At 39.6% G+C, this 26,932-nt stretch overlaps 2 protein-coding genes across 3 annotated transcripts; one reads left to right on the forward strand and one right to left on the reverse strand.

Moving 5' to 3' along the window:
• Nucleotides 1–560: 560 nt before the first annotated feature.
• LOC134647943 (B9 domain-containing protein 2-like) lies at nucleotides 561–4,095 on the forward strand. Of its 2 annotated transcripts, XM_063502327.1 has the most exons (6): nucleotides 1,195–1,323; nucleotides 1,404–1,991; nucleotides 2,090–2,302; nucleotides 2,382–2,532; nucleotides 2,705–2,886; nucleotides 3,032–4,095. In XM_063502327.1, exons 2-6 carry the CDS (start codon nucleotides 1,500–1,502, stop codon nucleotides 4,073–4,075), a joined length of 2,082 nt encoding a protein of 693 aa, XP_063358397.1. In that variant the 5' UTR covers nucleotides 1,195–1,323; nucleotides 1,404–1,499; the 3' UTR covers nucleotides 4,076–4,095. The 2 variants fall into 2 exon arrangements, with proteins under 2 accessions (XP_063358398.1, XP_063358397.1); XM_063502328.1 differs by lacking the exons at nucleotides 2,090–2,302; nucleotides 2,382–2,532; nucleotides 2,705–2,886; nucleotides 3,032–4,095 and adding exons at nucleotides 561–765; nucleotides 842–967 and having other exon boundaries at nucleotides 1,098–1,323; nucleotides 1,404–1,640.
• LOC134647944 (cullin-3) lies at nucleotides 4,083–25,493 on the reverse strand. Its single transcript, XM_063502329.1, has 16 exons — nucleotides 25,336–25,493; nucleotides 24,794–24,960; nucleotides 22,403–22,600; nucleotides 21,568–21,753; nucleotides 20,338–20,541; nucleotides 19,425–19,604; nucleotides 17,850–18,044; nucleotides 16,275–16,451; nucleotides 15,398–15,568; nucleotides 13,352–13,459; nucleotides 12,328–12,452; nucleotides 10,668–10,890; nucleotides 8,731–8,900; nucleotides 8,174–8,312; nucleotides 6,303–6,455; nucleotides 4,083–4,192 (listed from the first exon to the last, which is right to left on the reverse strand). Exons 2-15 carry the CDS (start codon nucleotides 24,851–24,853, stop codon nucleotides 6,303–6,305), a joined length of 2,289 nt encoding a protein of 762 aa, XP_063358399.1. The 5' UTR covers nucleotides 24,854–24,960; nucleotides 25,336–25,493; the 3' UTR covers nucleotides 4,083–4,192.
• Between the last annotated feature and the right edge of the window lie 1,439 nt (nucleotides 25,494–26,932).

Raw genomic sequence — 26,932 nt, forward strand, 5'->3', positions numbered from 1 at the left:
GTCTGGTAACTTCATTGTTTAAAGTTAAAAATGCTCAAGCTGTCCGAAGCAAGTTCGAATCCTATTGACAGTAAACAGGGATAAACTGTTTGGTAAGCTCTACCGAATAAGCCACTAGAATAAACGATATCAACCGATATTGTTTAGGGTTCGTCCATTAATTACATCACACAAAATTTCGATTTTTTTGCAAAAGCCGAAGTTAATTCGACTTCCTTTTCAAAGATTTTGCGGGCCAATACAGGTAAATCGCTCATTACTATGCTATTTGCCCACCAAATAGTCCGGGTTATTACCTGCTTTAGTTACTTGCACGTGCTTGCACCGCGTGCAATTATTTCAATGAATTATTTATAGCTGGTCAACCAAATCTTGTCAGTAAAAAAGGCGCGAAATTCAAATTTTCTATGAGACGATATCCCTTCGCGCCTAGATTTTTCAAATATGCCGCCTTTTTCTACTGTCAAGATCTGGTTGACCAAGTGTATACAGAAGGTTTTAAAAACGAAACGCAACATGCAATGTCACTGTCACTTTGACAGCTGATGAATTTTGGTTAGTTGCCATAGTAACAAAGAATAACAACATTACAGTAAAATTAATATGCTTCCCTTACATTTGCGCATAACTGCATTCATGCAAAACCAATACCACCTTGCGACAAAATTAATCCCATGGCTGAATTGCATATATTAGGACAATTGCATGGTGCATCGGAGTTTCAAACAAGATCTTCATTATTCTGCCGATATAGTTTTCAGTCTGGTGAGTCGAGTTACATTATTACACAGCATTAAAAATCTAATGGGCTATTTATTGTTCATATGTGTTGATATTTCAGGTCCAAATTGGACGGTTATTTCTGGGTGTTCAGAAGGTCAAACGGTATCGGCAAAACCTGACCACGAAAACAAAGTTATTTGGACTCAACCGCTCGATATTCATTACATAACAAAGGGTATCCAGGGTAACTATTACTTTGATCAATTAATATACGTAGTTATTATGATTATAGATTCTCTTGTTAAGTTAAAATGGGTAATTTGGCAAGCTTACTATTTTCTGATTTGATAAGCTTATATCTGAAATGTTTCTAGGTTGGCCAAAACTAGTCTTGCAAGTAAGTTGTTTGGATTCATTGAATCGCTCCTGGATAGTGGGCTATAGTTGCTGCAGTTTAGCAGCAGTCCCCGGCTATCACACCATAAAGGTGCCATGTTGGGCTCCTGCTGCCACAAACCTCTCTGACCGAGTAAAACAATACTTTCTTGGTGGATCTCATCAGCTTTTACAGACTGACTTAATTAATCTAGGATTAGATAGGTAAGTCTATCCATTGTTATATTTTGTAGTTTTAGATGCCAAGTATTTTTATTAACCTTTAAAATCATTATTTATTTCAGATACAAATTACATACAGAGTCAAAAGGCAACATATTTTTACAAATAGACATTATCTTAAGAAACTTTAGCCAATTTGGTATAGAGTATAAGTAAAAATGAAGGTTATTACTTACCTTGGGTTTACACTACTCTCCATACTGATACAGTTTAGTGTTATGGATTATATCCAAGAAAAACTACAGCCGGATGAAAAACCACTGATTTCTAACAATACTAGCAATAGGAAACTGTTTCGAGATATACTGCAAGAATACTCTAAGAAACCTCATGCACTATATTACCGTACTCTGAACCAATTACAAGAACACAAAAACATCACTACCCCAAAAAATTATGATGATGCTACTTTAAATGGTAGCACATTTGAGACAGCCACAGATACTTTAAGCACTACTTTTGAAGACCTGTTTGATGAAAGTTCTTCCATGTCAGATGTTGAAACCACAACAGATTCATTTTACACCAGTACGGAAATTGAGAATGTGACAGAGTTTACATTATATGAAAAGAAAAATAAGACGATGAATAAACCAAATTCTAGTCCAAAGAGGAGTTTTACCAAAGACATGTGTCATTGCAATCTCTTGGTAAGTTTTAAACAATATGCAAATTACATACAAATTAAATAAATAAAATACATACATTTGCTAAATAAGAGAAAAAAATAATTTGTTTTCTTTTGCAGTTTAAAGTGTGTGATATTAATTGCTGTTGCGACAGTGATTGTTCGGAGACAGACATTAATTTGTTTGAGAATTGTGACAAAACCTCTTTAGATGGAAAACAAAATGATGTATGCTTTCCTCAATTCAGTATTAAACCACAAACAAGTAATATTATTGGTAACTTGTTTTGCATAGCAAAAACAAATTTACCTGAGAAGCGGAATGTTAATAAGGTATTATTTTGTACAATATATCACAATTATTATTCATAAATATAATGTCTTTCCACACTGATTCAAAATTTAATTTTAGTATGATCTAGAATTCGCTACTAGAACTATGGACATGACTTTAAAATGGCAACAGAGAAAAACATCTAAGGATAATATAGAATTTACTAAGGAACTTTATAAATCTGGTGATCCAATATGGCTACTGAAAAACGGTTCGATCGGTTATTTAGGTAAGTTTCATTACCTTCCTAACGCAAGCTAATATTTATTCAAGTACCTTCCTAACGCAAGCTAATATTTATTCAAGTACCTTCCTAACGCAAGCTAATATTTATCCAAGTACCTTACTGGAATTTGTAGACCCTATCACATAAATACTTAACTTTCTTTATTTTCTTACAGATGTATCGACCCCGGAAGTAAACCACTATTGTACAGGCAGAAAAATTATTAAATTCTTGAAAAATGAAAAAATTCAATGCAACGTTAAAATAACGCACTTGGAAATGATACAACTGTATAAAACCATTGAAGAAACTACTATTATCAGTGTTATAGATCGCACTTTGAACACTTCAATCTTGGTACGAAATTAACATAACATACTACCTAATATCATGTTCATCCTACCTAATCATGTTTTGTATTTAATTTTTACGCTATGTTTTTATTTTAAAGTTCAGTAGTTTGAGATTAATAGACTTTTAAAATGTGTATCTGTTGTTACAGAATTGTTCTAATGTTCATTGCACCAATTGGACAGTCATTATTTGCAATGATACATCATGCATAAATTATAACAAATCTATACACGAGCCATTCTGCACGGATACTCAATGCACTCATATTGCACTGAAGATTGACTACATGTTTTACTATCACAATTTAAAAATTATCAATGCAACAGTCAAATTATTCACTCAAAACGTCTCAATGAATGTGCCACTGATGATTCAAGATATAAGTGTGCGATTTTATCTATCAAATACATCCATTGAACAAGCTGTTCAATTTAGTGGAAATCCTAGTTACATTCCTAATCGTCCAGTCATTGTATCGCACGTTAAAAACAATCACACTGATAACTTTTTCAACAGTAGTTCAATGCATAATCATTTCGTACTTCCTGTTAATGAAAACGGAAAATGTACCCTGTCTAATTCAGCAAAAGACGAATTGAAATTCGGCTCAAATAAGAGAACTAAATGCCGATTGTATTTGGAACCAAAGTTTTTATCCTACAATGGCACACACGCATGTAGAATGATTCATGCCAGTATTCAAAAATATTTAGGATTAAATTATACATCATTTGTATCTTCATATGGTAATCCACGTGGACAAGAAGACGCCCAGTGGATTCCACTACGAGTGCAGGCAATTGAAAAAGACGCCATTTTCGGTGAATTTGCTGACGAAAAATCAACTTTAGTATGTTACCATATAGTGACGGCTGTGTCTCTAATGTTTACCTACGCTGACCTAAGCGCGACGAATGATAAAATTGAAAATAAAATTCTTACTGCAACTGTACAAATGGCAGAGCAAAATATTACTTTCCAAGTGGAAGATTTCACCACTGTGTTGACTGTGGATGTGACCTTTGTAGACGTCACTAAACCGCCAGTGTACGAGTTTGCTGGAAGCCCAGATTTCAATATTCATTTACCTGCAGATTTTTTCTTCCCATTTCCAAGTAAAGCTTTCGTTAATAGATGCAATTCAATGCAATTTATGTACATTTGTGGAGCAATGTTTTTCGCAATAAAATAACTTTAAATAATAACTATAAAGTTTTATTTTGAAATAATTTAATTACTTTTGTTACTTCTATCAGTTATAACTTTGCACCCGCCATTCAAGGAATGAACAATCTTGAAGTGCGATGCCCTGAAAATAAAACCCAATTGAGGCTTATGATTTCAATTAAACATGAATAATTGCAAGCAGAAGGCCTCCCAATAAGTTGGTACATATAAATGAAACAAAGCAAACCCAAGAAAACTCCGTGAAAGTGCACGATTGGTGTTTATATTTGTTAATATCAACAAAAAAAACGAGTTAATTAAGGCAAAAAGGTAGTTGATGATGGGTTTACCTCGTTTTAATTTAGCTGAGATATCAATAAAACATACTGTTACAAAAGAGAATTTTAATATATTTGCTTCTGGAAATTATGAGGAACACTATCATAATACAGTTCGAAAGGATCCAACTAAACCTACAATGGTATTTACAATATTTTTACATTGATTAAAATCTCAATGTGTTAAGAATAACTCTAAGACATATTTCCATCCGTAATAACAAAATACTATTAAATAAACTAAAGCGGACGTACACTGGGATCTATGCTTCATAAGTGTTTATTATAACAGTTAACATAGAGTGATCCTGTTTAAAATTATTACCTAGGTCAGTTCTTTATCGACCGATCGGTCGGCGCAGAATGCTGGCTCGTGAGGCGTTTATGAATGTAATATAACACTATTTTAACATTAGCTCGGGCAACCAGATTACACAACATTGCAAACGTAGCCCCCGAGTAGGGGCAGCTTTATTCCAAGACTTAGTAGGTGAACATTACAACATATTTCCCAAAACACATTTTATGCTAATAAGATTTCTAATGGGATACATACTTATTATTTCTGTCGGGCTGGCATGATGGAGATTCAAATAAATAATGCATTAAGTAGTCTGTGAAATGTGAAAGTATCAATCATGCCCAGCTTCGATAGGGACCGGTCGGAGGGTGCCGTCCGACCGTTCAATATAAGAGAAACAAACGGTCCGTCGGTCGCGAAGAAAGATGACAAACGACAATAAGACATGTTCCGGTGCACGACAATTTTGCCATTAATAAAATTTTCCAATCAAATAACGCAGTTCCAAAATGGTAAATATATTTTTCATTTAAAACAACTAAGTCCACGTTACAATCGAAGGTAACCGGACCGGGAACCGCTCTTCACTTTTTAAAGTTCAGCATTCGCCACACGACCCGTACAGACCCTCCGCTCATTCACTATCCGAACCAATGATATTATATAACCATAGATAGGTTATACTCATACTTGAGGAGCACAAAAAATACTTCCATATTTATTTCTGTGCCTACGAAGAAATCTGTTATTTTTGATTAATTTTCTCATTCCATCCATCTTTGTCACACTCGTTGTTAAACATAAGGTCGTCTCTTTCTCTTTCGGTGTGCGGGAGCTCGTTAGCACGTGCACATTTCTCGCTTGTCCAGCCGCGTCTAAAGGGAACTTGTCCAATATGTCACAAGTTAAGCGCTTCAATTTTGGAACGCCTATAACCTATCTTTAGTTATAAATCATTGATCCGAACTTTCTAGCTGTCGACGGGGTCAAATCGTACGGGCTCGCGCGTGAATGATAAGCTTTATAGGTGACGGGGAATGGCAAAATCGGTGTGGTCGGGCCTGGCGGCACTAAATAGATACAGTACAGAAGTCAACCACATGTATGTACTTCACTTTTCATACCTACGCTCGGCGGTCGCTCTAGGGTTGTCAACTATGATTTATGCACAAAAAACTATCGTGGTAGTGGCACTCGTATCTGGTAGTGGCCGGGGCGGGGTGCTTACCTACCTACCTAACTGTTCTGTTTAACGTTAAAACGAACCATTGAAATACAAGCAGATACCTACTTACCTCTCTGAAACCACTGGTAGCTTAAAAAACGACAATTCACCGTTTAATGTTGAATTTAAACAACCGTCCACTGAATAGTCATAATAACTTTTTTTTTGTTTCTCCATAATTGCACAAAAAAGACGCGTGTCTCAAGCGGTTGACACTCGCGCTCGCACTGGTCCCAACCGGTCCGAGATATCGTGTCCGTGAGCAGTGTCTATGTGTGCGTTGCTCGAGCGCACTTTGTATGTAGATTGATTTCTGTACTGTATCTGTTTTGTGCTGGCGGTGCGGCGGCAGGGTACGCAGGGTACGCAGGGTACGCGGTGTACGCACCTATGCGACGTAGGTGTAGACCTTGCGGTCGTCAGGCGTGCGCGCCAGGTACTCGCGCTCGATGAGCCCCTCGATGCGTTTCTTGATCACCACGGGCGACGGCAGGAAGCGCGCGCGCAGCTGCTCCGTCACCTCCGCCACCAGCAGCGTGTGCTGCACAAACATTACACATTAGGGTCTCCCCATACTTATCGACGCGGATTCGGCGAAAGCCGATAGTAAACAGCATAAACAGGTAAGGTTCGGTACGGCTCCGTTCGGCCGTCGACGTCGACGGCGTCTTTTTCGCTCTTATTGCGTGGACATAAAGTTTCATTTCTATTGGCATTGCCGATTCCGCGTCGATAAGTTTGGGGAGACCCTTACTGAATTTTAACCTCGAACAAGTCTATGGAACATGTGACAATTAACTCATCCATCCTAATTAGGGTTTGCAATCCGGATCCGTAATGTATGAAATTATCCGGATCTGGATCCGGATCCGCGGATCTTCCCATACATTTCGGATCCGTCGTGCAAACCCTAATCCTAATTGCTAAAGTGACACTGATTGAGAATATCAAAGTGCAGTTCTAAAGGGGCCCACTGATTGCCAGTCCGCCGGACGATATCGGCATGTCAGTTGTTCGGAGCTGTCAACTTTTTGTTCTAACTGACAGGCCGATACCGTCCGGCGGACTGTAAATCAGTGGGCCCCTTTAGAAATCTCGAAGAGTGAAACGATTATCATACTTGCCCCGCATACGGAAAACTTAACGATAGCCTTAATTTTCTTATAAGTTATATGTTATTTCTAAATAGTGCAAGTATAATGTAATATCGCTTTCTGAATATTTGATAGTATTTACGCGATACTCTTATAGGAACAGTTTAACGATCATCCTTAGCCAGTTAATTAGAAGTACCCTACCCATCAACCTCTATACTCTTGTTAGCTTGTTGCCGCAATTCCCGCTCCACATGGCGACCCTGCCGCGTTCGGTTCGGTTTCATTCAGAAGTGCAAGGAAAGGATAGAGAAAAATGTCACAAGCGCGTTATTCCGTGGACAGTACCATAGAGAAATAAGTACCTATAGTAAGACAAGAGTGCTCACTCCATACATCAGTTCAGACTATTAATTTCAGTGTCTATATCACGTATGCAGTTGAGATAAGACTTTCCGGTCGGTGCTGCATCTATTGTCAAGTAGCAGTACTGATAGTTCCGCTACTCGATGCTAGATGCTAATAGTCTTTTTGGTACTAAAACTGATGTATGGAGTGAGCACTCTATGTATTTTTTTCTTTATGACAGTACTCACCGGCAGCGCTGGTGGCCTAGCGGTAAGAGCGTGCGACTTGCAATCCGGAGGTCGCGGGTTCGAACCCCGGCTCGTACCAATGAGTTTTTCGGAACTTATGTACGAAATATCATTTGATATTTTACCAGTCGCTTTTCGGTGAAGGAAAACATCGTGAGGAAACCGGACTAATCCCAATACGGGCCTAGTTTACCCTCTGGGTTGGAAGGTCAGATGGCAGTCGCTTTCGTAAAAACTAGTGCCCACGCCAATTACTGGGATTAGTTGCCAAGCGGACCCCAGGCTCCCATGAGCCGTGGCAAAATGCCGGGACAACGCGAGGAAGATGATGAGTCTTGGAGGATACAACTAAACGGAGTAGCCATTAACAGGCTTTCCCCTCTGTCGAAAATAGGCGGCCAACGGTCATACACAATGTATGGACTGACGTTTATCTGACATGGCTATTTTTACGTTACGCATACATTTGACGTTCCCCTCCCCCGCAAAAATCGGCAGATTGTTTTGTACAGAAAATTACAGACATGGCGTCTCCGTTTGATTATATCCTCCTAGTGATGAGTACTCACGGGCATTTTCTTGCGCGCCTTCATGATGCGCACGATGGCCGCCTCGATCTCGTGCTTGCGGTCCTCGTCCACCTTGTTGCGTGTCTCTTTCCTCTCCGGCTCAGACTCCCCTTTCGCTGCCACCGTTTGAATCTTTACTCTGAAATTACAGACACTTATTAAGAATTTGGAGTATTAGGAAACACTTTCAAGTTTTGGCCAATGCTCTTCTAATCCAAAGGTTACTAAAGTCTATTTTTTTATTCGGTAGATTGAAATGACATTTCATAGTATGAACATCATGTGTCATCTCATACTATGAAATGTCATTTTAGTCTACCGAACAAAAAAATAGACTTTAGTGAGTCATCTCGTTCGAAAATAAGCGTGCGAAATCAAGATTTTAGGCGTTCAAATGAATGGATATATGTATCTGCGAAATCTGCGCGAGTTCGAGTTTACGCAGTGGAAAGTGACAAGGCTGAAATTCCGATTTTTCTGGATAAGTTTAATTATTACGGATGTGAATGTCGCACTTATTCACGATAGTCAGTCTGTAGGGCTAGATAATAGGCTACCTGTGCAGTTTGGAGGTGAATGCATCGTTGACGTAGAAGTGGTGTGCGGGCTCGATGTCCTTGGTCTTGGGCTGCTTGATGAGCACGCGCTGCGTCGGTTTGCCCATGGCCAGCGATTGCAGCGCTCGCACCAGGTCTTTTTCCGGGATGTCCGTCTCGTTCAGGATTTCCTGCGAGGAAGGGCGATTCGAGGGTGTTTAACAAAAACCGGCCAAGTGCGAGTCGGACTCGCGCACGGAGGGTTCCGCACCATCAACAAAAAATAGAGCAAAACAAGCAAAAAAACGGTCACCCATCCAAGTACTGACCCCGCCCGACGTTGCTTAACTTCGGTCAAAAATCACGTTTGTTGTATGGAAGCCCCACTTAAATCTTTATTTTATCTGTGAAAATTTCAACTGTCTAGCTATCACGGTTCGTGAGATACAGCCTGGTGACAGACGGACGGACGGACGGACGGACGGACGGACGGACGGACAGCGGAGTCTTAGTAATAGGGTCCCGTTTTTACCCTTTGGGTACGGAACACAAAAAAGTAGGGAAAGTGAGAAACGTTGGCAGGGTTGCAGTAACGCATGCGCATTGAGGGGGTCCAATTTCAGGACAAATTAATTTCGATATAAGTGAAAGGCAGAATCATGTATGCGCTAAGGGTCGGTTTTCCATAATGTAGAAATATTGAATATTGCTTTTGTTTCTAATGAGAAATGGCTTTATCTTAGTGTGCTTCTTGGAAGTAAAAGATGCCACTTTTTGGTGAAGGTAAACGTCTCGGGAATCGTCCATCGCCCGTCACAAGGTATTTCCTTTAAGTCCGAACGTCAGTCGCTTTTGTGCAAAAGAACGCCTGCTCCAATTCGTAGGAGAGAGTACGGTAAAAAGTCGGAACAACACTTTTTTGACTCGATCTTGGAAGAAATTCCACCAATTGAAATTAATAGTACATTACTGCAGACGCCGGGAAAGAAGGGCTTGCCGGGTGAGTGGGTATAGACGGCCGACCGTAGGGAGGCCGAATAGTGATACGAAGTCGGCAAGACCTTTTCACGGCTAGGCATGTATAGTGCTTTTCTCAAACATATGCAATGAAATTCACCACTCAAAAAAACAAATTATAAATATCAACCACATATAGCTACACGACAATTTTTTTTTAATTTTCCTTCCAATCCTGCCATAATGACTTTTTTTTTACGGAAGTCGTCCGTATTTCGCGTGTGTAGTGTTCGAATAGACCCTATTAGGGCCATTATACATTATACTAACAAGAATCTCAATTTCAATAAATAAAATAAATGCAGAGGTTTTTAAATATTGTCTATGGTCTCTGGTGATTTATGTATAGACAAGATTTTAAATTTATTCATCAACACATTGAATCATACAGATTCGTATTCTTAATATCAGTACGTCCGTGTATAACAGGCGTTAACACGGATATTTTGGTCCGATAACCATTCATTCACTAAAAATAAAAAAAAATAATATAATTCGGCTGTTTAGTCTGTTCATGGACACAGACCCCATGTTTACATTCAAATTAAAAAAAATTACTTCCCGGCCTAGGCCTTCAATTTCGTATGAAATTCCTTTCAGTTCTCTGGAGTTGCTCCGCCCTAAACGTGATACTTCGAAGCCTGATATAACGCCCGGAGCGACGATTTCATTGCATGTTTGAGAATAGTTATTTTCGATACAAGTGCGAAAAAGAGGAAATTCGAAACGAGTGGCGAAAAATTAAAACACGACCGAAGGGAGTGTTTTAAATCGACACGAGTTGCGAATTACCTATTCGCACGTGTATCGAACAACGTTTTACAGTACATATGGCACTTTAAAGTTTCGACATACGCACGAAAAGTGCTATTTTACGCACTAGTGCGGAAAAGTAGCCCCATATGTACTGTAAAACTTATTTTCTTCTCGTTCCTACGTACCTCATAGGTGAGTCGCTCCCTCTTGTTAAAGAGCAGCAGCACGCACATCTGGAACGTGGAGACCTGTATGATGTGCTTGCGGGCCTGCGGCGGCGCGGCGGCGGCGGCGGGCGGCGACCGCGGCGGCGACGCGTCCAGCGCGCGGAACACGGCGTGCAGGTCCGCGGAGCCGAGCTGCGGCTGCAGCGACAGCTGCCGGCCCGAGTGCTTGGCCAGGTAGAAGCTGGAACAAGAGAGGGTTAAGTTCTGGTTTCCTCTGAAAACGGTGCCGTTATATAGCGGCCGTAATATAGCGGTGAATGACGTCACCAGAAAGGTGTCTATGTAAACCAAATGCGCGGTTTCCTAGAGGGCGGTGATTGACACCGTAACGTCAAAAAGCGGTGCCGCATGGGTGCCGCCATATTTTGACGGTGTCGATAGTTTCGTGAGCGTTTTATTAGATAGCGGTGAAGCTATTTTGTACTAAAATCTCAAATGAACCACGAGATTTGAATAATGATCTTCCGTACTACGATTATTTTCCTCTTCTCATGACATTTCATCCTCCAAGTAAATTAAGCTAAATCAAGGTAGTTCATTTTCTCTCCTGGATACGTTTCGTTTGACCTTGGTGGCTGACGGTGTGTTATGACGCCGTGGTACTTTCCACATGTCGTCACCGTAAAGACGGCCGTCTTTGCGGCCGCTATATGACAGCACCGCTTTCGAAGGAATCCAAAGCTTTAAGCTTTAGTTTCCTCCGATAGCGGTGCCGTCATATAGCGGCCGTCTCCATACAAATACTACGACATCCATATTTAGCCGTATTATTTAGTATGGAGACGGCCGCTATATGACGGCACCGCTATCCTAGGAAAACCGATCTTTACAGCCGAGATCGAGCCGCTCCCTGCCTGCGGGACATCTCAGTTTCACCGTAAGTATCGGCTGAGTGACTATATTTTTTTAATACTTCCGATGAAGCCAAGATGCCGATATTTAGCATGGTAACATTTTATAAATTGGCCGTGCTCGACTTCGAGATTAAAGGAAGTTTTTAAAATTAACTGGTTATCAGTTTGAATTGAAGTCTCACATTATATATTCGAGATGTCAATAGGTATGAAATATACTAATTAAATTGTGCTGGGTTCGCCAAACCGTCAACAAATTATGGCCATGCTTCAAGCAAGTGCAAGTTTGACCTGACACTTGCCTGACACTGATGTAACTTTTGGTCCAAGTTTCATATTGAAACTCATATTCTCCTGTTTGCCCTTCAAAATTTACAAGCAGTAAACGAATTTGACCAACCCTACGTAAGGTCCATCTATCTAAACTAACTTTGCACCAACTCTGCAATGACAATATGTGAAAGTGCCCATAACATTCATAGGAATTTGTTTAGGAATATAGTACTTAAATACTCTATCGGTTGCTAAATCAACTTAGCCGAACTCTAGAACCTGAAGTAAATCACTACATATTATAAAACAAAGTCGCTTCCCGCTATCTGTCCCTATGTATACTTAGATCTTTAAAACTACGCACGGGATTTTGATGCGGTTTTTTTAATAGATAGAGTGATTCAAGAGGAAGGTTTATGTATAATTTGTTAACCCGTGCGAAGTCGGGGCGGGTCGCTAGTTATTAATATGTGTAAGCAGTAGATGCTCACCTCCTGAAGACATCGAAGGCGTTCCTCGGCGGCGTGGGTATGTTGCACTTGGGCGTGGCGCTCTGCGTGGGCCAGAAACCCGTGGTGAGCACTCGCACCGACAGGTCCACGCCGTGCAGGTTCGTCTGGGCATAGAGAAAAAAATACATAGAGTGCTCACTCCATACATCAGTTTTAGTACCAAAAAGACTATTAGCATCAGCATCGAGTAGCGGAACTATCAGTACTGCTACTTGACAATAGATGTCGCCACCGACCGGAAAGTCTTATGCTGTTGAGATAAGACTTTCCGGTCGGTGCTACATCTATTGTCAAGTAGCAGTACTGATAGTTCCGCTACTCGATGCTAGATGTAGACACTGAAATTAATAGTCTGAACTGATGTATGGAGTGAGCACTCTTGTCTTTATTTCTCTATGGTCTGGGGGACACAAACTTACTAACTGGACACGGGAGCCCCTGTTCATTGGAGTTGAATGTCAATGTCATGTTTATGTTTTAGATTTACGACATTATCCTACTGAGTTGTGCCTAGGGTTGCAGGATCCGAAATGTATGAAATTATCCGGATCTGGATCCGCGGATATTCCCATACATTTCGGATCCGTCGTGCAAACCCTAGTTGTGCCATTGTGACAATCGGCGTTCAACTATGAAATTTTCCACAAAATTAATGAATGAAAAAATGCTTAATTTGTTGCTGAAAATACAAAAATCGTTATAATATGATTTCAGGGGTGCCCTCAATTACTCATGGATCCCTTCATATAAATCTGGAAGTATATAACTTTTAAACAAAAAAATATCCCTAATCAGTTCAAGATTTACGTAGTTATTTTATTATACTTAGATAACAAATATAAAAAAAAAACTGAATTGAGACGTCGGTAAAAAAATTTATGTTCCACAATTTTTAACAAGAAATGAGTGTCCAAGACATTATTTAACCAGCGCGCTGTGAAAGGCCCCATACTATCAGACACAATATCCTTTTTACTTTGACGATATAAAGAAATAAACTCACCCCCGACGAGAGCACATGCTCCTTGAACTCCTCCATGATGGTGTTGGACACCGTCATGTCCTTGAACATGCCCTCCAGCTTCGACGTGAACTGACACCCGCACTCAGTCTGCAACACAACATCCATTCATGTGCTGAACACGACTATTCATAAAGGTAGCAAAAGGAAAGTACGTAAAACGGGGAGATTAAGTGTAAAGCCCTTGCTACACGGTCGCCGACAAACCTTCAGAATGCGTGGCCTTGGTCCGTCCCGGACCGTGTAGACAGTTGTTTCCAACAAAATTTGACCAAAACTGACCAAGGACAGACCAAGGTCAGACGGTTAGAAGGCTTGTCGGCGACCGTGTAGCAAGGGTTTAAGGCCTGAGTGGACGCTCGAGTTGGGCGTGCAGCGGGGCGGGGCGTGCGGCATGCATTTTAAACAAATGCAAGCGTATAGGAGCGCCGGCCTTAGTGCACGCTACTCACATCACTTGTGAGCCCGACGCCACGCTGCACGTCCCGCCGAACGCTCCGCTTCGAGCGTCCACTCAGGCCTTACACAAGGGCTGATTTAGACGGCGCGCGAACTCGTATGCGATTTTAGTTACATTGCGGCCGGTTACGACCAATCAGAACCCGCAATGTAATAAAACTCGCGTTCTCGCATCGTCTAAATGAGCCCTTAGGAAATTATGGGGTTACTTTGATATTAATAATTCCGATGGCATATCGTAACGAACTACTTCAGTCTACTTACAGCTACTTGTACGTGTCCAAGTTCTACACTTTAAAAATGTAACAAAACGTAAAGTAATCAAATGAGGAAAATTTACACATTATTTTTCATAATTTTCTCCTACAATATAAAAACTGCATTACTTTTATCAAGATGGATTGTTTTTCAAGAGTCAAAATTAACTTATTAAATAAGTATTTTGACTTGAATGTAAAAAAATCATACATTTTCACGGGCTAGCTTAAAGTCTCACGTCTGCAAAATTCTTTACTTGTTCAGTTTATCAGCGGACTAATTGAAAAATTTCGCAATCAGATAGAGGAAGGCAGGAACAAGGCAAAGAATTTTACATTCTTGGACTTTAAGCAAGAATTCCTCTAAAAGACTACTAAGAAATGTAGGCCCATTTACAATATATAGGGCCCGCCTCCCTCAATCGAGAAAATAGCTCGCTGAATGCGAAAGTCAAGCCCTATTCGACAATGTAAACAGGCCCTTAGGGGGACACTTACAAATGTCCATAGGATAGGTAAAGAATTTTGCAGATATGAGGGATGGGACAGGGCAGGGCAACGCGGCACTAGGAGCAGCCTGGGTTTTCTATTTGCGACACGTCTCCGATTATACAGTGGAAGTCTCGCGGCTCTACGTCCTTTAGCAAGCCTTCATTCTGGTAAGAACCAAAGTAGGAACCTTAAGTTAAACCGTAAAAATTGCAAACAGATAATTTGCAGCTATTAAAAAGTGACGAATCTCCTCCTTGTAGACATGATAAGTTTGCTGGATACAAAAACACGTGTGTCAAAAAAAATCAATCGATTATTCATCATTATGGTCTCACTGTTTCTCTTTATTACTCAGAATCACATTACTAGGGAGTCTAAAATGGATGAAGTAGGACGAGACATTCGTTTATAAACATCAAAGCTAAGATTGCCAGGTGTCCGATCTTGTTTAGGACCAAATCTTTAGGTGTCTTGCCTATCCGGCTTAATGGAGGTTACTCCACAGAACAAGTAGAATGGCGATGCGAGCAGGGTACGTGTCGCCGCCGGTTATGAGCAAACGCTCGCATGCTAGTACTCGCCCGCGCTGACCGAAAAACGTAAACATGACTTTTGCGCCACAATAACGTTCAGATTAAGAAGCCAGACATCAAATCTGTCTAAAGGAGGCGTATCCATTCACCAGGCACACAAGTTTTTACTACCGTTGCGCGAGAAATGTGGAAATGTGGAGAGGAACGAGCGGCGACACCGGTTCCGATACTAACTGCGCGCGATAGCCGTTCTAACCTCTTTAATATGTTCTGTGGGTTACTCATACCTTAAGTTTGGAGATCATGTTCTTCTCCGAGTCGTCGGAGACGGACTTGTTGAGCAGCAGCCGCTTGGCGAGGTGCTGCTTGTAGTACCGCTCGAACACGTCCTTCTCTTGCAGGAAACGGAACAGGACCATCGTCTTGTCCAGCACGCCTTCGATCTCCTGCTCGCTCATCTGCAAATACAGCAAAGTGTCAATAAAAATGGCCAATAATTTAATTCGTAGTGTTGTTTATAAGCATGCAGCATAGATAATAACTTAAACGTTGGCCTTACATTTTTTAGCAGAACGTGGCCAATGGTTTTATTGATTTGGAGCAAAAGATCAAAATGGACGTTTGTTGCATAAAATCGTGAGAATCGACTTGTGGTCGAAGGGTGTTGTTTTCAGCCACTGACAATCCAACCTCTAGACTGAGCTTAGGCCAATTCTTTCATGAAACCGATGCTGCCAAAAATACGGGGGTGCGGGGGGACGAGGTGAGCGAATCCCGTGCCGTGATTGGTCCGTTCAAAGACACGGACCAATCACGGCACGGGATTGACTCGAAGATGGAGTAACGCTACCGTATGTGTGGCAGAGGGGGTAGCGCGACTATGCTATGTCTAGAGGTTGGATTGTCTGTTTTCAGCAGTTCCGGTGCAATCTGCCGAACCCTACGTAAGGATAGACAACGCAGCCCATTTTTTGGAAATTTCAAAATATCAATATTTTATGTAATAAAAGTTAGTCTGTACTGTACGCTATGTATATATAGGCCTTGATAACTGAAAATAAATTACATTTTGTTTTACTAAACAACATAAAACAAAATACTAAATCTAAAGTTTATACTAATTCTTTCTTCTACAGAAAGATTTAGTATAAACTTAGTACTTACGCCTTTTTCGCCCTTCTTGAGCTTGCCATCGATGAAAAGAGACAAAAACTCTGGCGATTTGTTGTTCAAGTTGAGGAAGTATTCGAAGTCCGAGGCGATCATGTGCTTGAATATCTTATCATTGTTGAACGAGTTATGTAGGAAGTGGTCAAATCTGTCCTTCAAGTCAAGGAGATTCTGCAAAGAAAATAATAGGCTACATGACTAATTTTCATGTATAATATCAATCGATCGGGTTTGTTTTTAGGATCAAATGTCTATATGGGACCCATTGCATTAAAGTAGCACAAAAGTCAGAAATTGTAGTCAAAGGCCGACAGTCGCACTTCACTCGCGAAACGCCCTTAACAAAACGATAAATGAACGTGACGTCAAGGTCTCTGAGAGCCTATCTTGTCGTATGGACAAAACAAGAAAATTGCGTTTTTGTCGGTGAAATATTGCGTTTATGTATATAGTTGCTATACAATTTTTTTTTGGATAAAATGTAAGGAATCGAATAGTACCCTTACTTTTATCGTTTTTGGAAGTTAAAAAAAAACTTAAAACTTTCAGGTCCTGTGTTTTTGTAACATTTACATATTTTATTTTAATATCCACATTATTGTGATAAATTGCTTGTTTGCTATCTATTTTACTAGATTTTGTTATAAAATTCAACATGTGTCATCATCCCTATTTGATTAGTGACAGTAGGTACAGTAGTAGTAAACAGTTTGTAAATGTAACAATACATGTTTCGTTGTGTCACAGATTCAGATTCAGATGTTTTATTGATAAAAGGCAATAATTTTACAACAAACTGATCCGCAGGTCTCACATTAGCTGGTAACGCCCTAGGCCTCCTTCAAACAAATTCGCTTGTCCCAAGTGTCAGCGTCTAGCGCGAAAACCAAATGTAGGATTTTGCTTTGTTATGTTGTGAAAACTATGAAAACTCTATTAGACATATTATATATAGTACCTATTTATATATAAATTTTACTTTGCTCAAAAGTTACGTTTTTTTATTTATTTATTTAAACTTTATTGCACAAAAGAATAACTTAATGTACAAAAGGCGAACTTAATGCCATGAGGCATTCTCTACCAGTCAACCTTAAGGCCAAGCAGAAAATAATGTAGGCGGTGCATTAGAAAACCAAAAGAGAACTTATCTAGAAACAAAATATATACAATGTACATACATACAAATATCTTTAATAAATATGGCATTAATACATAAATATAGATTAATAATATTAAGTATATTTAGTATTAAGTTTATTGCAAAATATGTTTTGCATATAGGAAACTATAGGTCTACATTATAAAAAATTCTAGCTGTTTAGCTTATTTACCTACATGTTTATAAGACTGTTTGTTTCTAAATAAAATAAAAAATAATAATACATAGATTAGTTTTTTTTTCTGTTTATTTCTCACTGCACCCACGTGGACGCTTTTCTGTTTGGCCCTATGGTTGACTGGTAGAGAATGCCTATAGCGGCATTAAGTCCGCCTGTTGTACTCTTTTTTTATGTGCAATAAAGTTTGAAATAAATAAATAAATTCTCCTTGCATTAAAAGCGTTACCTGCACGTAGGCGATGGCGTTGGTGTTGTGGTGCGGCTCCTGCACCAGCGCGCGGCCCTGCTCGCGCAGGTGCGCGGACACGGCGTCCGCCACGGTGCGCAGCCCCTCCGCCACGCGCGACAGCAGCTTGTACACGCACGCCAGCTCCGCCGTGCGCGTGTGCAGCAGCATGTGCACCACGCCAGAGTTCTCCATCTGCACGGGACAACAATGCAACAAACAACTGTAAGTTAAGGCTGATGCCATAGACCAGTGGTCGGCAACCTTTTAGCAGCCAAGGGCCACATAGAGTTAACGAAGCGCGTGTGCAGCAGCATGTGCACCACGCCAGAGTTCTCCATCTGCACGGGACAACAATGTAGTGTCCGACCGAAACATGTTTTTTGCCGAAACCGAAACCGAAGGTTCGGCATTGGCTCTAGTTTCGGCCGAAACCGAAACCGAAACTTTTGCAGATTTATTGAAATCGTTGAATAAATTTCATTAAACCGCTTTTATACACATATTAAGACTGCGTCGACCCTCCAGTGGCGCCATCATTAGGGGAATTGTGTTTTCTAATAAACCAATTAATTTCTGTATACATAAATATTGTTGTCCTACTTGCTACCCAACTGTTGGTCTTTGTCACATAATTTAGTTTCATAGTACGAAGTACTACTTCGTATGTTACGGCCGGAACCGAAACTACGGCCGAAACATGAAATTATGGCCGAAACTGGCCGAAACCGAAACCGAATCTTCGGTCGGACACTACAACAATGCAACAAACAACTGAAAGTTAAGGCTGATGCGGTGTGAGCCTGTAACGTGTGTATAGTGTACCTCGACGATGGTCTTCATGTGCCGCTCGATGAGCTCGTGCTCGAGCACGGCCACGACGCGCGGCTCGGTGCTCTCGTCCAGGTAGTGCCGCGCGCGCTCCGCCTCCTCGCCTGTGCTAGGGTGTGAGCCTGTAACGTGTGTATAGTGTACCTCGACGATGGTCTTCATGTGCCGCTCGATGAGCTCGTGCTCGAGCACGGCCACGACGCGCGGCTCGGTGCTCTCGTCCAGGTAGTGCCGCGCGCGCTCCGCCTCCTCGCCTGTGCTAGGGTGTGAGCCTGTAACGTGTGTATAGTGTACCTCGACGATGGTCTTCATGTGCCGCTCGATGAGCTCGTGCTCGAGCACGGCCACGACGCGCGGCTCGGTGCTCTCGTCCAGGTAGTGCCGCGCGCGCTCCGCCTCCTCGCCTGTGCTAGGGTGTGAGCCTGTAACGTGTGTATAGTGTACCTCGACGATGGTCTTCATGTGCCGCTCGATGAGCTCGTGCTCGAGCACGGCCACGACGCGCGGCTCGGTGCTCTCGTCCAGGTAGTGCCGCGCGCGCTCCGCCTCCTCGCCTGTGCTAGGGTGTGAGCCTGTAACGTGTGTATAGTGTACCTCGACGATGGTCTTCATGTGCCGCTCGATGAGCTCGTGCTCGAGCACGGCCACGACGCGCGGCTCGGTGCTCTCGTCCAGGTAGTGCCGCGCGCGCTCCGCCTCCTCGCCTGTGCTAGGGTGTGAGCCTGTAACGTGTGTATAGTGTACCTCGACGATGGTCTTCATGTGCCGCTCGATGAGCTCGTGCTCGAGCACGGCCACGACGCGCGGCTCGGTGCTCTCGTCCAGGTAGTGCCGCGCGCGCTCCGCCTCCTCGCCGATGCGCGCCTCCACGCGCGCTATGTATACCGCCGCGCTATTCTCTGCTAGGAACTTCTGAGATTCCATCTATAACAAACAACGCGGTATTTTAGATAAATCCGATGGTGAAAGAGATTAAAGATAAAGATAGTTTATCATTCAAGTAGGCATATTATAATGCGCTTATGAACGTCAAATAAAGCTACACCGACTTTAACCCTACACTTGGGAAAGATTGGGAAATGTGATATCGGACGGCATCCTCAGCAGACTCATTGAAGATTGTATCATGACACCACTAAAATAAAGGGTTAACGACCGACCGCTGCGGGGAATCCCAGTTTGATAAAAACACTGATCCCCTAACGGTCGCTAAGTCACATTATATTTACGTTATTCGGGGAATCCCCCAACTAGCGAGCGACTAAGCGATCTATATAGGTAGGTATATCCCGAAAGCGACGTATCAAATAACGGGAATGATTAATATAAAATAAAAACTACTAATTTCTATTTACTTTTTTTTTGTAGTCATTACCTGCTAAGTTTCATGTTTTCTGCAGGATGGGACCATTCTTAAAAATACTTACCCAGATTAGTTCATTAATACTTTGGGGAAGGTCCAATAAGTCTTTCGGTAGTCTCGGTTGAAATGATTACGCAATTTCAATGTTCATGAATGAGCGATCACCTGTGCTAGGTTCGAAAATCGATTTTCGCAAATTGTGGGCATCTTTCTCTGTCACTCTAATTACGCCTGCATTGGACTAAAAGAGAAAGATCCCTTTCGCGGTAGCATCTGCTTCAAATGGTAGCTTACCCTATAGAACTCTGCAGACTGGTGCAGGAACGGTTTCTCGAAGTCCTCCTCGTAGACGGCGCGTGAGTTGATGCCGAGCACCATGAGCATCTGGCAGGCGTTGCGGATGGCCAGTCGGTCCACCACCTCGCCGCGCCGCTCGCGCGCCACCAGCTCCAGCAGCGTCTGCCGCAGGTGGTCGCGGATGCAGCCGTAACGGACCACCTGGATTGATCAGACAGACAGATGGTTAAGGTAGAGGAACAAGTAAGATTGTCACGAATTTGTCTTCCCGAAAGCTCCGTGCATGCATGTTTTGTGGTCGAAGCGTCGGCGCGCCCCGCTCACGTCCCGCCCGTCAAACGCGCCTGTGTGACGAAGCCTTAAGACTATTTATGTAATACAAACAACGAATCTTTGCTTTCAAATTCTTATTTAAAACTTTTATTGTATAAATAAAGAGGTTCCAACAAAAAATGAAACAATTGGCTACTTTCCTACTAGTCAAATCGGCTTCTTTTTTAGAACTGTCCAAAACGATTTGCTAATATGGAATTTATATGAAAACATGTGTAGTGTTGTATTTTTTTTTATTTCAATCCGATTTATTAAATAGAAAAATTTTGTGTTTAAAAATAACTGCTATCTATGTTTTTCTAATAATGATCTATGTTTTTCTAATAATTAATAAAGTTGTTCTAATATTATATATTAAGTGTTTTATTTCGTACACAGTGTGAAATAATTTATTTAAAGTAGAGGAAAGTACCCAATTGCTTCTGGAATTCAGTAGGGTGAGATTCAAGACCATTCTTCATAAACAGTTTAAAGACGCCCTTTGCCAGTCTAGAGGGCGTAGGATTTGAATAAAAAGAGTCGCGATGTCAGACATATCCGCCGGGTATGCAAAAACAATAAGCCTTTTCTCTTTTGATAAAAAGTTGGTTTTATTAATTGCATGAAAAACAATTTCTTATACAAAGGATTAATTTTGTTTAACTGAAATAATTATTTACTAATAAAATAAGAGAAATTGACCTTTTGCTGTTACAAAAATCGTTGTAATTGGTTTCCTTAGAAGTATTAAAGTGTACTGGATAATCTGCATCATCAAGAAATGTACTTACTTATGTATAAATACTAGCTTTATGATAACCTTATAACCAAGATTAGTCCTTTAGTCTAGTTTCAAGTGAGGTATGGCATGATGAGGTAGGTAACTAATAAACTTGTGCTGGTGAAGGTACATACCTGATCTCTAAAAATAATAAGTCCCAAATTGTAAACATTGTCCACTTCATTTTGCTGCACATATACCCTGTCCATATACATAAGTATGTCACGTATCATCACCATACTGGTCTGGTGGTCCGTCCATGCATTATTTAAAGTCTGCAGGAAACCATTGTGTAATGAGTGCAGAACGTCTTCTCTGACCTATAATAAAAGAAAAAATACGGGATAATTAATTACAATATCTTCTATCTATCTCTTTGCTAAACTTTTAAACGACCAGCTGGGCTGTATAGGCAAATGTATGGACTCTTTTCCAGCTTAATGAAAATATTTGTACATATTGAAAGACAAGCCATACGAAGAACGGCTTCAGGAATTAGGTCTTACAACATTGGAGGACCGAAGGAAGCGAGGCGATCTTATCGAGACATACAAAATCTTGTCTGGACAATGTTCCCAATATTATAGACCTATACACCTCAAGCCAGAACGTAAGGTTAAGAGGACACTCCAAAAAACTTGTCAAACCTCCATGTGCTAGTAATCCTAGAAAACACTTCTTACCAAATCGTGTGGTAAATGTGTGGAACTCTCTACCAGAAACTGTTGTTAGTGCACCATCGGTCAACACTTTCAAAAATAGACTGGATACACATTTTAGAACTTTAAAAAGTGCAAAATAAAATAAAATACAAGTGCTTCGATATACACGCATCAGCTCCAAGAGCTGCTCGAGTGTATCAAATAAAATAATAATAATAAATAATAATATCTATCACAATTTCACAATGGCACCAATGGATTGACGTTATTTTGAGACAAGTCATAAAGGATAAAATGAAGAGTTTACTTTTGTTTCAAGGTGATGCGTGACTACTTCTTTCAACCCAGTGTAGAGCCTTTCGCCATGTTTATGGAGGACCATAGTATATGCATTACGATATAGTTCTTCAAATGAAAGTCCAGAATTATTTTTCTTTTGTATTTCCTGTATTGCATTTTTAAGTAAACTCCATATGCTTTCCACATACTTCTCGTCCATAGTCATCTGTAACAGAAGAACAGAAGTGTTGGTCAAATTATTTGTATAATTCATAGATTTTACTATTTATGAGTTAGGGTAGAGCGAAACACTAAAGACTCTCAAAGTTAGTCATATTTATAGTACAGATGATTTGATTTTGCCTTGATGCTGCCAATAGTGAAACCATTTGGAGCCATATTATATTTTTTCTATTAAAAAATATAATAACTTGTTTGATGCAAGGCACAGAGTGTTAGTGTTCATGTAAACCTTATCTCACAACACAATCAGCACTATTAGGTATACTAGCATTGTCTTTTACAGACCCATGTGTCTGGATACATTTGATAGTAAGGTTCTGAGTAATTCCATACTTGAAATTTTCGTGTCATCTTGAATTTATCATATATATTAAATCATTAAATAGGCATTGTACAAAATTAAAACAGAAGTAACAAAAACACAAAACGGTTACAATACGAAAATACTAATAATGGTTTGCTATTTGATTAAATTTTCCCTCTTGTCAAAATATAATTCATGACATATTGAATACAAATAATTTAGATCCAAGCCAAAATCAACTTGACATTCCAATTTTGAAATATTGTTACATTTGTTAATTTAAAAAGTAATAACCATAAAGCCATGCTAATAGACTAGAAATTATAATTTTACATTTGATCAGCCTATTTTGCTTTTAGACTTCTATCCTGTAGGTTAGTGCAAAATTTGACCACATACTATTGTATGGGCATAGAAGGTAGGATCCTATAGAAGTGGTATACGCGTGCCTCCGTGAAGGACAAAACATAGGCAATGCGACACTATGATTGGTCGAATTTATTTGTTGCCCACCATAACCCATACTAATTTATGGAGGGCAATAAAAAAAAATGTGAGACTGTGACAAGGACAAACAATAATAGTGCCTTCGCTGCTACTCCTACTGAAAGATACATAAGACAATCTCGTTCGCTCATTTCCCCCACCCATCATGCCTTATCCAGTTAAAATACTAGATTCATGTGTATGGGTTAAAGTTAGTGATGTGCTGCTACAGACGGAAAGTTAAAAAAATTGTACTATCCTGAGGTTTTTCCCAGACTTATTAGGCTATATAGGTAAAACTATGTCAGGCCAATTATCTGGCTGCCCTAGGCCTGGGCCTACTGGGCCTTAAGGCAAATCCACCACTGTACCTACATCTCTTTCCACAAAAAATGTTCACAGTATGGCTGATTTAATGCAACCGACTTAAGCTCATGGTATAGTATGTTGACTATGAGCCTATGTTAACAAAATAACGACAATTGCAATTAAAAGTACATTTTGATTCGTAAATGTTTGGAAGTCTATAACAATTTCTCCTTAACTACAGAAGAATCAATGTGGACTTATTTCTCGGTAAAGTATTTCAGCATTACAATGTGAGAACAGACATTGTTGTTAGAGTCTGTTCTCACATTGTAATGCTGAAATACTTTACCGAGAAATAAGGCGCCAGGCCACAAAATTTCGTCATATAAAGCTGTAGTGCCACAATCCCGACTATTCAGTCGTCCGACCTGGGAACGAAATTATAAAATACCCGATAGTCGGGTTTTCGGCACTGAATTTATTAAACTCTAACTGTTAGCATTATTTTATGATACAATGTGACAGACGTAGTGAATAATCCTTTCCCATCATATTTTTATGGAAATGTATGAACATGTCATGTTATTTCAATCAAACTCAGTACAAAAAGTAGCTTGACTAAAGTAGCATGACAAATATGACTAATTCTGAGATAATATGATGGGAATACAAGTGTTTGTGATAATGTAAATCTTTAAGACATTTTGATATAATGTGAATGTGTTTACTAAATACATTAAATTACCAGACTAATTCAACTAATTGTTAGTACTTCATTGTAAACAATTTTACCTATGGAGGTGATCTGATGACCTCTTCAATAAACGTCAGCACATACATTTATTATGATCACATTATACAATTAAATGTATGTGTTAGTATATGACAGGCTGTAATATGGATATTTGTTGTATTATTTTACTATTTATCTATTTGTGACCATGTTACATAGTTTAAAACCTATAAGACAGGCCTAAAACAGCTTATTGTGCCACTAAGCTGATTTGTGTAAGATTTTTCCTGATAAATATGTATAATGCAATCAATGTCAGCCTTAATAAACACAGGGTTACTCACAGGAAAGGCTCGGATCCTCATTTTGCCTGGTTTATCCTTAGTTAAAGTATTTTTCATCATTTCGAATGCTGGTGATTATACAAACAAAACAGACACCTATAAGGTTTCTTCAATTAATGGCTTATTTACATAGGCAGAAATTCTTCATTGTGATTCCTCATTAATATCTGAAATTAAAATATTATTAAACATTGCGAATAAGCAAACGTCAGTTAGAATGATAAACACACCGAGACTCCATACTAAAGTACGCTGCAGAGGCCACATTGCAACGTGATTTGTTGTTTTATGTGTACTTTATTAGCACTTACTTATAAGATATATTATTATGAATGTTTGTTTTATACATTACGAATAGCATTATGATAAATATTGCTACGAATATTTCAATTAAAATTAGAATATCGAAGATTGACAGACAACTCCGCTCGTCTATCTCTGTCTTTCACATGTAAAAGAGGAACTTCTTTTTCTAATTTTTATTCCCTTTGTAAATCACCAATTTAACGTTCGTAATCAAATTATGTGCACTTGAAACTTACACGTAATGAGACTTTTAGCCGTAATGTAGATCAACAAAATAACGCTCGAGCGTAAAATAAATATGTATTTTTATTCTGATATTTTCTCAATTGTTTCAATTTATTTCTCTTTCCGACATGACAGTAACCGAGTATAAGGTTGCCAGTGGAATAAATAAATATAAAACGAAAGCTGGATGGATTGGATGGATGTACAGGGAAAAATAAATATTTTATATTAATATACAACAAAATGGATGCCAAAGACAGGTTTGAATACTTTAATATTATTTATTTCATACCTTTTAGTAGTGTAAAATAGTATAATATTCGGGTTTTGTGCAAAAACAACTTTTATTACGGCTTTTATTATTACTTTTTAACAATATTTATGACATTTAAATTATAACGTAACATTATGCTTTAAATACAAATAAAATAAATGGAATCATAACTTTCCCAAGGGTTACCAGGTTTAAAAAAAGTAATAAGCATGCAAGGTATTTTAAAAGTACTTGTAATCGTCCACAGATGGCATTGCTGAAAAGGCTAAAGAGCAAGTTTCTAGCATGAAGTTGGATGTAAGTATGTAAGTAGTTAAGTACTTTTGAGTTTAGACTGAGCTTTAGATCAAAGAGTATAATAATATATACCTATACCTAGTGAGATGTAGAGTTAAAAGAGCATTTACACATTGTTCGATTTATTGTTTGTTGCTCAAAAGAAATTAAATAACGCTTTAATGCAAAAATAAAAGGACTTTATGCTACAAGTAGGGCATTTCTTATAAGTTAGCTTAAGTTACTTATAAGAATTGCCATGCCCTTACGGGGCTCATGTTTGAAACTTTTATTTCATAAGATGTTATGTACAACATGAAAGCAAATAAACTACTTGAATACTTGAATACTATACTTGAATACTTGAATACATTTTATAGCAGCTGTTATTTCTACAGCTATTATTATACTAATAATTTCAATACAAAAATTAATGATATCCCATCAAAAACATAAATGTGAAATGAGAGTCAAGTTCAGCATTAAGAATATTCATGATGACTTCGCCGGCAAAATAATTGATATCTAATATGAATTCACTTGGGCTGTAACTAAAGTTCAGGAATTGACTTGGCTAGTTTTTACGTACCTACAGGCTATGTTAATGTTACTTTTCTAAAATTAGTTTATTGGTATAAGTGTTGGTTTATGTTTAATAGCTTTTGAGTTACGCAGGGGTTAAAAGTGGCTCCAAATGGTTCGTGTAATATAGGTAATCCCATCAAAAACATTACATGTAAAAAGGTGCAAGTCTCGCAACGCTTCTACTACAAAAAAGTTTTGATATGTAATGTGAAACCAAGTCGGTTATTTTAATCAGTGCCAGGGGGTGTTAAAACTGTATCAAATATATATCTTTAATTTGTAATACGTATAATGACTTGGCCATCGCACGGCTGGCCGAACATAACGCTAGCGCTAATTGCAGTTTGAGCATTACACATATGTATTTACGAGTACGGTACGAGTAAAGCATTATGTGCGATTCATCATCATATCATAACTAAACACATCTTCATTCATACTCACATCGTACATCGTAGTGTACCTTTACCTAC

The sequence above is a fragment of the Cydia amplana genome, chromosome 5 (genome assembly GCF_948474715.1).
Source record: "Cydia amplana chromosome 5, ilCydAmpl1.1, whole genome shotgun sequence".
Taxonomy (NCBI): domain Eukaryota; kingdom Metazoa; phylum Arthropoda; class Insecta; order Lepidoptera; family Tortricidae; genus Cydia; species Cydia amplana.

What these genes read in the sequence shown, in the direction of transcription:
- LOC134647943 (XM_063502327.1), top strand. Translation starts at nt 1,500, where the DNA reads ATGAAGGTTATTACTTACCTTGGGTTTACACTACTCTCCATACTGATA. An exon ending in TGTGTCATTGCAATCTCTTG is followed by an intron (nt 1,992 to 2,089) that starts GTAAGTTTTAAA and finishes TTTCTTTTGCAG; the next exon opens with TTTAAAGTGTGTGATATTAA. An exon ending in CTTTGAACACTTCAATCTTG is followed by an intron (nt 2,887 to 3,031) that starts GTACGAAATTAA and finishes CTGTTGTTACAG; the next exon opens with AATTGTTCTAATGTTCATTG.
- LOC134647944 (XM_063502329.1), bottom strand. Translation starts at nt 24,853, where the DNA reads ATGATGAAAAATACTTTAACTAAGGATAAACCAGGCAAAATGAGGATC. An exon ending in ACATGAAGACCATCGTCGAG is followed by an intron (nt 18,045 to 19,424) that starts GTACACTATACA and finishes TGTCCCGTGCAG; the next exon opens with ATGGAGAACTCTGGCGTGGT. An exon ending in GGGAGCGACTCACCTATGAG is followed by an intron (nt 8,901 to 10,667) that starts GTACGTAGGAAC and finishes CCTTCCTCGCAG; the next exon opens with GAAATCCTGAACGAGACGGA.